The 10,000-nt window shown below is 40.5% G+C and overlaps 1 protein-coding gene across 1 annotated transcript in view; it reads right to left on the bottom strand.

The window, feature by feature from the left end:
- The window catches only part of LOC137993261 (ribosomal RNA small subunit methyltransferase NEP1-like), a 6,251-nt gene extending 346 nt beyond the window's left edge, over positions 1–5,905 (bottom strand). Inside the window, exons 1-7 of the mRNA XM_068838998.1 lie at positions 5,773–5,905; positions 4,251–4,352; positions 3,230–3,371; positions 2,784–2,842; positions 1,268–1,319; positions 1,019–1,116; positions 1–260 (exon numbers count right to left, since the gene is read on the bottom strand). The exon at positions 1–260 is cut by the window's left edge and continues 346 nt beyond it. Coding sequence (XP_068695099.1) covers positions 147–260; positions 1,019–1,116; positions 1,268–1,319; positions 2,784–2,842; positions 3,230–3,371; positions 4,251–4,352; positions 5,773–5,892 — 687 coding nt within the window. The 5' untranslated portion in view covers positions 5,893–5,905 and the 3' untranslated portion in view covers positions 1–146. The remainder of the gene's footprint in view (positions 261–1,018; positions 1,117–1,267; positions 1,320–2,783; positions 2,843–3,229; positions 3,372–4,250; positions 4,353–5,772) is intronic.
- Between the last annotated feature and the right edge of the window lie 4,095 nt (positions 5,906–10,000).

The raw sequence follows: 10,000 nt of genomic DNA, 5'->3' as shown, positions 1-10,000 counted from the left end.
TGATAATAAGCTGACTTTTCTGTCCATTTGATAGTCTCTTGTTTCTTTGTCTTTTTGATAATTTGTCCAAGTTTGTTCACCCATTTTGCTGCATGCTGAAATTATTGCAAATCCATGCACACTGTCCCAGTGTACAAATTGTTCTTTCACACAACTCCCCAAGCCTCCTCAAAAGCTGTACAGATTTTTGAGCATGTTAGTGCTCCTGACAGAGGGTACTGACTGATTGCTACTGTTTCCTCAACATAGGGAACATCAATCTGAGAATGCATAAATAATATTATTTGCACATTAAATCACTATCAGATTCTGTCATAACATAGTTACTGGTAATTATGATCTCTGCAGGGCATTAAGGTGGCTTACTGCAGATCGAGATTCAAATCTGTGAAATTAAAGCAATAGAATGTCTTTCTGTCTTTCACAAATGTTAAATGTAATTTTAATAACGGGGAAATGCTAAATATAGTGACCAAGCTGCTGGACGGGGGACTGGAAACTAGACACTTCAAAGGCCTTTTTCTCAAAAACTAGCCTTACGACCCCATCGTTAGCGAGAAAAAGTAAATTATCATGTATAGAAAGAAATAGTTAAATCTCTCAGACAGGTTTTTCTCAAATGGCAAAAACGTCGATTTACATCCATTTTGATAGTATTATAAGCAAAACCTGTCTGATACTGTAGATCTTTTTAAAAAAGTGTTGACGGTTTCATCTTCATATTGTTTACTAATTTTAACCACAGCAAGACTTGGTGGTAAAAACCTGCCAAGACGTTTTGTATGGGAAAGCACTCATAAAATAACAAGATACCCATTCTACCTTCTTTTTTGACAATGACCATCTGCCATCTGGATAACTCATTGGGTTTATAGATACGAATTATCTGCTGGATTGTCATTTACTACTATCTGCTGCACAGTGCTATCCACTTTTTCAACAACCAAAACCTGATCTCCATGCATTCTGATGGCATCTGAACATGTCACTTTAATTAAAAAGAAAAAAGAAGACTTACAGATCCATGAGCCATGGCTCCCACAACAAAGACTATAGGCTCATCTCTTGGGATGACGTCTTTCAATTTTACAAGGTTATCAGAGTGGAAGGAGGTACCTGGAGAACATATAGACTGAGCATCATAGTAATTATCAGATGACTGAAAAATTTAAGAAAAACAAACAGAACCGAAAGAAAAAAATTGCATCAAAATTAATGTCATTTAGTTTGAATTTAAGATATTAAGTAACTCTTTGCAAAAACCCACCTACTTTCCGGCAGCCAGTTGGTAAATGATCTGTTACTGGATTCTTGATAACCTGACAAGGTAACTCTTAAGTCAGGTTACTTAATAATTATATAATTGATATTAGCTTGCACATAATGTATAACTAATGACTTATGCCAGAAGCTCATGACCTTGTTTGCGCTTAACTCTGGCTCAGAACTGGGATTTTTGAGTTTAGAAATTTGCTTATTTGGATGTAATGTAGCTCTTTTCTCCATATTTGGGCATAAAATTCCTGGCAGCTTTGTTCCAAGGAAAACAGTTGCAAGTTACATGCTTCAAGGTCATGTGATTCTGCTTATGCAGAATACTGATATTTCACGGATATTGCATATTTTTCATAGGGGAAAATTATTACCTCAGTAATGCAAAGCGCAGGGACAAAATATATTTTAGAGTATTTCTCAGTATTGACTCAGCCAAACTCGACAAAAATCTGAGCATTCAGCAGTCAAATTTTTGACCCTTAAAATAATTACTGGGGGTACAGGGATGGAGTAGTGGTGAGTCTCAGAGCACTCGCCTCCCACCAATGTGGCCCGGGTTCAATTCCCAGACTCGGCGTCATATGTGGGTTGAGTTTGTTGGGTCTTCTACGGGTACTCCGGGTTTCTCCTGTCCTCAAAAACCAACATTTGACTTGACTGTGTTAATTGTTAATTTAAGTTTACGGTGTCCCCAATTAGTGCTCCAGCGCAAGAATGACTCAACACTTAAAGTGGTACTACGACCAAAAAAAAATTTTGTTTTTGCTTTGGATTTCAAAACTATGTTAACTAAACACTAACTCACCCAAGTTTTAAGTTCTGATTTTAAAAAAGACACCTGTTTATTTTAGCTGGAATTTTCTTTTTTATTGGTCCACCATTACTAACTTCAAAATCTTGAGAGAGCTGGGTCGAGGAGAAAATGACGTCAAACACGCACTAGTTTAAGAATGCAATGCGTGTGTACGCAGCCTAATTAATATGCAGCATGGAAGTTTCGGGCTTTCAGACTTTTCAACCCGTGTTTTGCATAATTATATAATAAATTGTGTTTACACGCTGAAATTTTAAGCTAGTGAGTAAATGATGTCATTTTCTCTAGATCCAACCCTCTGAGGTCCAATCGGCCAGTTTTGAACGTGAGTAATGGCGGACCATGAAATCCAAAACTTACACTCAAAATAAACAGCCTTTGGATAAAACTCAAAGCTCAAAATTTTGCCAGTTAGGTGTTAAGCGAACACGCTTTCAAAATCAGAAGAAAAAAAGGAAATGATTTTTTGATCATAGTACCACTTAAAATAATTAAAAGTTCCTTTCGGATTTTCCTTTCCTTTCCTTTCCTTTCCTTTCTAATCCTCAGTGAGGTTGCTATACCACTTAGCTGCAGGAGTCTTACAAGAGCTGTCTTTAATATTATGTAACTCTCTTTAATTGTTAACCAAGTCAAAAATTTACCATCTCTTCTACAATGTTTAAGAATTATTTCAGTTTTGTTCTATCTATACCTTGAGTAACTTTTGTGGTCCATCAGCAGCACGAATGCTCAGCTTGTGCAACAACTGAACTGCAATCAAGACAAGCAAATTAATGACAATTTATTATGATGGTTGATGAAAAGGGTGTGAAAGTCTGGGTTTGATTTGGAGCCAGAGCATGCTTATATAGGACTATTGACATGTTTTAATAACCTCGGTGTAATAATATAGCAGAAAAAGAATAACCTGTCACCCATTACAAGTGCTCTACATGATTGTGTACTCCTTCATGAAACCACTATCTTTTCTATTAAGGTTAGTGGTGAGAAAACCATACAAGAACTTTAAAATAAACATTAAAAAGAGATGGGGCCCCAGTGTTGTATATGACTACTGATCATGATACACCTGAAGCTACTCTGCGAACCTGAGGGATAAAGTATGCAAATACAGTTACTCAAGTCAGTTCAGCCTACCCATCAGACCACAAAAACGATGAAATGTTCTTGGGATCCTGGTATGAGGGTTGATCTCTATGAGAACATTTCTCTCTGTGTGAACATAGACTTGCAGAAGTCCTGCTTTATTCAGTGGGCTGTCCATCAACATTAGCAGGCACTAAAAGAGAAAGATGTGAAGTAGGGGTTGCTTCAATTTATTGTCTACAGTGCAAGCTTTAATAGTTCTTTATATTATACCCATTCATGAATTATTGTCTCTTACCAAATAATATGAATGAGTATTGAAAAAGTGCTTTACCCATAGTAAATGGAGCACTACAGAAAGGCTTTTTTTTCCTTTTTTTTTTTTGTTAAATGTGGCATTTATTTAAACATCAACATGAAAATGTTGACAGCAGAACAGAAATATGTTGATAATTAATGCAATAAACTGTCTTGCTTTACTGTTTATTTCTACATACATGTAGATCCCTTTGGGATTAGGGCATTAGAAAATTCTTGGTGTCCTTAATTAATTAAAAAAAAGCTCTAACACTGTCTGAATTATACAAATTATAATTTTGGAAAGTAGGGTTAGAAATATGGCACCCGTATCTATTCAGGAGCTGCACTTAGCCAAGTAAATATGGAATTTTACTAGTAAAGACTTCCACCCTACCTGCTACCAAAACTGCTAGAAATCTTCAAACCATGCAAACAACAACAAATAAAAAGAAATTTTCATCTATGTTACAAATTATGCCTTGTTCTCGTAATCTGTTTCATTATGCCTTAAAGGGCATTTGCAGTGACAGGAAATTTATTATCATTATTATTATTATTATTATTATTATTATTATTATTATTATTATTACTTGAACGTTTTGCAGACTACAGATTGCAATTGCCCAACTTTGTTAGTCGGAAAAATTTACTTACAGCACCAACTTACAGCACCAACATGGCAGTGATGTCATATCACTCAAAGATACAATGTGATGGTCATAACATTTGGATATTTTCAAGCTCTTACAGCCATGTTTTATATTAGGCTTACCTGATGAGCAATGTCCGGCCGGGAATTAGCAGGGTCCCTCTTAAACTTTTTCATTATCCCTTTGTGCTGATCACAATTCAGCAATTCAAAAGTCTTTCCATTCTATGATAAAAATTTTGGCCAGTCAAGGAATGTTAATTAATCATTGGAATATTAACTGCTAAAAAATTTAAAAGAATTTCTTCTAGAAATGCAGATGGTCGGCAAACTTGATACATAACTGGTCAAGATGGAATAAATAAATGAATTCCCATGGGATGTTCTACTTATGATTTTTCTTTCAGAACCCACTTGACACATATATCTTGTTGGTGACTTTGACAAAAGATTCCTTCCAGCCGTGGTCTGAGAGACCTCATCAACAGGGAAGGGGGAAGGAAGGAGGGGGGTATTCGGGTTCTAAATGGAACTTCTCAATGTAGCACGTCGCCACAGCTACGCTATGCTCTATGCCCTGAGATGTCGCAAAGATCTATCTTAAGAAAATGGAGAATGCAACCAGGCAGAGGGTAATGTAGACAGGCTGCGTGCTTTCTGTTTTTTTCTGAGAGTCTTAGTATAGCCAGCGAAGGGTAAAATACCCTTTGAAGGTAACCATGTGAAAGCTATTGTAAACAAAGTCAATCCGACTGCAGACGTCTACGTCTGGCCATTAGCAAAATGTGGATCTGACCAGATTGGACCAGACCAGACCAGACCAGACTGGATCGGATTGGATTGACAAAACTCAGACCGGATCAATAACACCAGACAAGGAGCTTGAATTCTGTGCCTTTCTCTCTTGTAGTCGTCTCCTCATTTATTGAGACTTGTCAAAATGTTTTTTTCCAAAGGTGATTACAGATTCCGAAGTGGAATAATCAAAGATACAATGTAACGAATTGACTGCATATGCAACGGTTTTTTTTTTCAAACATGAAAACTGACGACAAATTCTTTACTTTACCCCAGTCCCTTCTAATTGCACAATGGCCTGATTTAGCAACAGAACAGGAATGTCAGTTGACGATGGCACGCGCAACAAAAATATCCATTTTAGGTCACATTAGAGTAGAATCCCAACTATTCTGCGGACTCTCGTTTCGTCAACTGACATTCCCTTTCTGTTGCTAAATCAGCCTATTGTGCAATTGTCAGGGGCTGGGGTAACGTAAAATATTGTTGTCAGTTTTCATGTTTAAAGAAGTCAATTCACTTATTGACGACAATTTGTCACCTCGTATCTTTCATTATTCCGCTTCGGAATCTGAAATCACCCGTGGCAACAAAACATTTTGACGAGTCTCAATAAATGAGGAGACGACTACAAGAGAGAAAGGCACAGAATTCGACTTCTCCTCTCTTCAGCACGTTGTTTGGTGACCGTCTACTTTTGGCGGGGATTTTGTTCTTGATCCAGTCCCAGTTTTGTCAATCCGATTCGATCCGGTCCGATCCTGGTTTTGCCAACGTCCTCTGCGGGTCTACATTTTTTGACAATCCTAAAAATGTCAGGACGAAGACTATCTACTTATTTAAGTACCTTGACTGTCTCTAGAGAAGCTTTTTCAAGAATCACTATAAGCCGCTTTCCAGTGTCCTTTTCTTCTAACGTTTTGGGTATTTTTCGTGGTCTCTCAAACTCGTTCTCTTCGTCCGCCATCTTGCACGTGACTGTTGATAACGAGAAGGCCAGGTTTCCCTTCGGTTGATAGCGAAGGACTGGGTAAAAACGAGTGCGAAAAAGTGACCTGGGGCCCGTTTCCAGAAAAGTCCTGAAAAGCCATTTGTGAACTTTTACTGAAACTTACTTCTAACTTTGCTTTTTTCCTTATTAAAAATCAATCCGAGAAGCCATGACCGGAAAAGTTTGGCTATAAAAATAGGAAAAATCTTCTGAGCCTTGTAATCAAGTAAGGTTCTATCAAAGCGTTTTTCAACCAAGTGGTGTTACTTCAAAAGGTGGCACCTCCTTTGTGAAATAATATTCATTCAATACAATGAATGGGAGAGATATCAGAGGTTATCCCAAAACGAGGGTATCCGCCCGGATGTTATCGATTTTTGATGAGGGAGGAAAACTGGAATACCCGTAGAAAAACCCGCGGAGTCAGATTGAGATCGACTGAAACTCAGCCCACATAAGACCTCCAGGCCAGGATTGAACCTGGGTCGCAGAGGCGGGAGGCGTGGTTGGCCACAGCGCGTGCCTTAAACAACTTTAACTGAAGCTTTAGTCCGAATTTGCTTTTTCTCTTTATAAGAAAATTAACACGACAATTCAATGAGTTCCCAGTGCGTCAGCTTCTGTCAGAAAGGATTTAAAATTCGCATCTACTTTACGAAATGCCGCCGCGAATGCTTTAAGAACATTTATTGGAAAATTAACTGATTTAAGTCTTTTTCTCAAAAATTTATGCTTCATGGTATTGGTCAGTTTCCGCAATCCAAATAGTCAAATAAACCGTAATGGGGGATCCAAATCCACTAGCGGATTTGTAGCGAGGGGGGGGGAGGGAGGGAAGGGTGGTCCAAATTCGCTAGGACACCGGCCTGAGTTCGTACCGGTCTCATGTAAATGACAACAAATCTCAAACCGGGTTCAGAAAAATCCAACCTGTATGCCTTTGGGTCAGCGATACATTTATTACACATTTCGTCCCGAAACCAGGCACCAAGCATTTCGTCCCTGTTTCACGTAAAAGACTACAAAAATTTCAAGTTCATACCGGTCTGAGTTGAATTATATAAATAATGGGCAAATTTTAAAAAAGTGAAAAGTAAACAAAATCAAGGGTGTGTTCATGAAAATGCTTCTGTCTCAGACAAAAAAAATCCTTGTTAGTAAACACGTTAACAAGCAACTTAGATTGTAACAAGTTATATACTTCAAATTTCGGAATCATTTACATGTATGAAAAGGGTACCGGTGGCATTTTTTTGTAGGTTGTTGTTGTGTCTCACGACAGGGAATGGACTCGTTCTCTAACGCAACAGTCGAATAGTTTTATTAAACATGGCGATCTCTCAAACACTACTGATAAGCACATGGCATGCATGTGCATGTGAACTGGTAACACCGCTGAAAAACTGTTGTGACATAGCATCCCTCCCCCCAATTACAGAGACGCGTGTTCAACAAACAAGCAAACTCAGTTTAAGCTCAGTCTTCCAGGTGCTTTCCTTAACCGAGCAGGATAACGTCTAGCCGGTGTCCCCGTGCTGCTAAGGGCAACAGTCGCCTGGTCCCTTGAGGTACTGACAGAGGTGGCGCTGATATGTTCCTCTGTACTTGACCCCTCAATGTTGTCAGGTGTCGGGTACTGCGGAACTTCTCTTCCAATATTGCTTGCTGTTTGCGGGATAGCTGTGAACACAGCTGGGGCTCTGTTGTTGTTGTTCGCCCCCTTGGTCAGATCTTAGGGGCAGGGCAGACCCCTTGAGTTGATCAATGTGTCTCCGCCAGACTGTGTTGGGTGCAACTCTAACTTCACATGTTAAGGGTCCCCTCTGAGCTGTTATGAACCCAGGCATCCACTTGTTTCCGGCACGATAGTCTCGGGCAATAACTTCTTGACCTACATCCAGCTTGCGTCTGTGCCTATTGATTAGACTCAACTCCAGGTCTTGCTGCTTATCCTCTACTCTCTTCCGTATGTCGAGCTTTAGTACATCAAGTCTTGTCCGAATATACCTTCCCTTGAGTAGCATGGCTGGCGTCTCCCCTGTTGTTGCATGTGGTGTTGTCCTATAGGCTAGTAAGAAGTTCGCCAGTTTCCAGGAGAGCGGATTCCTTTCAGTTGCTGCTGCCTGCAAAGCTTGTTTGAACGCCGTTTGTACGAACCGCTCGGCCAAACCATTCGTAGCGGGGTAGTATGGCATTGACCGTATGTGTTTGATGTCATTGTTTCTCATGAAGGATCTAAATTCTTTGGCTACGAATTGGGGCCCATTGTCGCTGACTAATTGTTCTGGTAAGCCGTGGGTAGTAAAAAGCTTTCTCAATTCTTCAACTGTTTTCGTGGCCGTTGTCGAATTTATCTTTACCACCTCTGGCCATTTAGAGTGCGCATCCACAACAACGAGGAACATTTACCCTAAGAATTGTCCAGCGAGATCAACGAGTATCCGTTGCCAGGGACAAGCTGGCAATTCCCACGAATGCAATGGTGCGGTTTCCAGGTTTTTCTGGGTGAGTTGACAGCCCGTGCATTCTTTTGTCATCTGTTCAATTGCTTTATCCATCCCCGGCCACCACACGTAGCTTCTGGCCAAGGCTTTCATTTTGACAACACCAAGGTGGCCACTATGGAGTTCATTCAATACTTGTATCTGGTACTTTGATGGGATTATCACGCGTGTTCCCCACATCAGGCAGCTGTCTTGGACAGTAAGTTCATCTTTTCTTCTGTAATATGGTTCCAGCTCTTCCACACACTTTGTTGGCCACCCTTGCTTTGTGTGTTCTAACACATGCGATAAAACAGGATCCCTTTGGGTTGCCTGGCGGATCATACCCACACTGATTGGAAGTATGTCTATCTGAGACATTTGGAAAACCTCTACGGGGTCCACCGTCCACCGTCCACTGTCCCTTGTTACAGGTAGGCGTGATAGAGCGTCAGCATTTCCGTGCTGGGTGGTGTTCTTGTATTCAATGCTGTAATTAAACCTGCAAGGAAGAGCTCATAACGCTGCAGGCGAGCAACTGTCATTGCTGGTATCCCTTTCTTTCGATGGAAAATTGAAGTCAGAGGTTCATGGTCCGTTACAAGTGTGAAATGGCAACCAAAGAGGTATAGGTGGAACTTCTTAACTCCCCATACTAGTGCCAATGCTTCCTTATCAATCTGAGAATAGTTCTTCTCTGTCTTACTGAGGGTGCGTGATGCAAACGCGATGGGTCTCTCCGAGCCGTTAGCCATAATGTGTGACAAGACAGCTCCAATGCCAACTGGTGATGCGTCACAGGCTAGTCTTAAGGGTCGTCCGGGATCATGACCATGTCTGACGCGATGAGCTCCTTCACTTTGATGAAAGCTTCCTCACATTCTGTGGTCCACTTCCATTGTTTATCTTGTTCTAAGAGCTGATTCAGGGAGTTTAAGGTGGTGGCTAGGTTGGGAAGGAAGTTGTGGTAGTAGTTCACTAGTCCCAGAAATGAACGAACTTGTTGGACATTCTCTGGCCTTGGGGCGTTGACTACTGCTGCATCAATTGTCTCTTGTGTTTTGTGTAATCCATCCTTGTCTACTTCATGGCCACCGTAGGTTACTTTCTTTTGGAAGAACTCGCACTTTTCCCGGTTTGCTCTTAGACAATGTTCTTGCAACCTCTTTAGAACTTCTTCCGCGTGGTCAAGGTGTTCTTGGTCGTTCTTGCCTGTAATGATGGTGTCGTCCAGAATGCAACTTGTACCTCCCACTCCCTCTAAGACTTGATCTATTGATCTTTGCCAAATGGCTGGGGCTGAGGTTATTCCGAATACAAGGCGGTTATATCGGTATAACCCTTGATGAGTGTTGATTGTCAAATACTCTTGTGAGTTTTCATCTAACTCCATCTGGTGATAGGCCTGTTTAAGATCAATTTTAGTAAATGACTGTCCTCCCGCAAGCTTTGCGAAAATGTCATCAATGCGGGGGAGTGGATATTCTTCCACCTGCACCTGAGGGTTTATTGTGTTCTTGTAGTCGCCACAGATTCGTACGGTACCATTTGGTTTGACTACTGGTACAACAGGGGTCGCCCGGTCGCTGAATTTGACTGTA

The sequence above is a fragment of the Montipora foliosa genome, chromosome 2 (assembly GCF_036669935.1).
Source record: "Montipora foliosa isolate CH-2021 chromosome 2, ASM3666993v2, whole genome shotgun sequence".
Taxonomy (NCBI): Eukaryota; Metazoa; Cnidaria; class Anthozoa; order Scleractinia; family Acroporidae; genus Montipora; species Montipora foliosa.
This window is presented reverse-complemented; position numbering and strand designations above follow the sequence as displayed.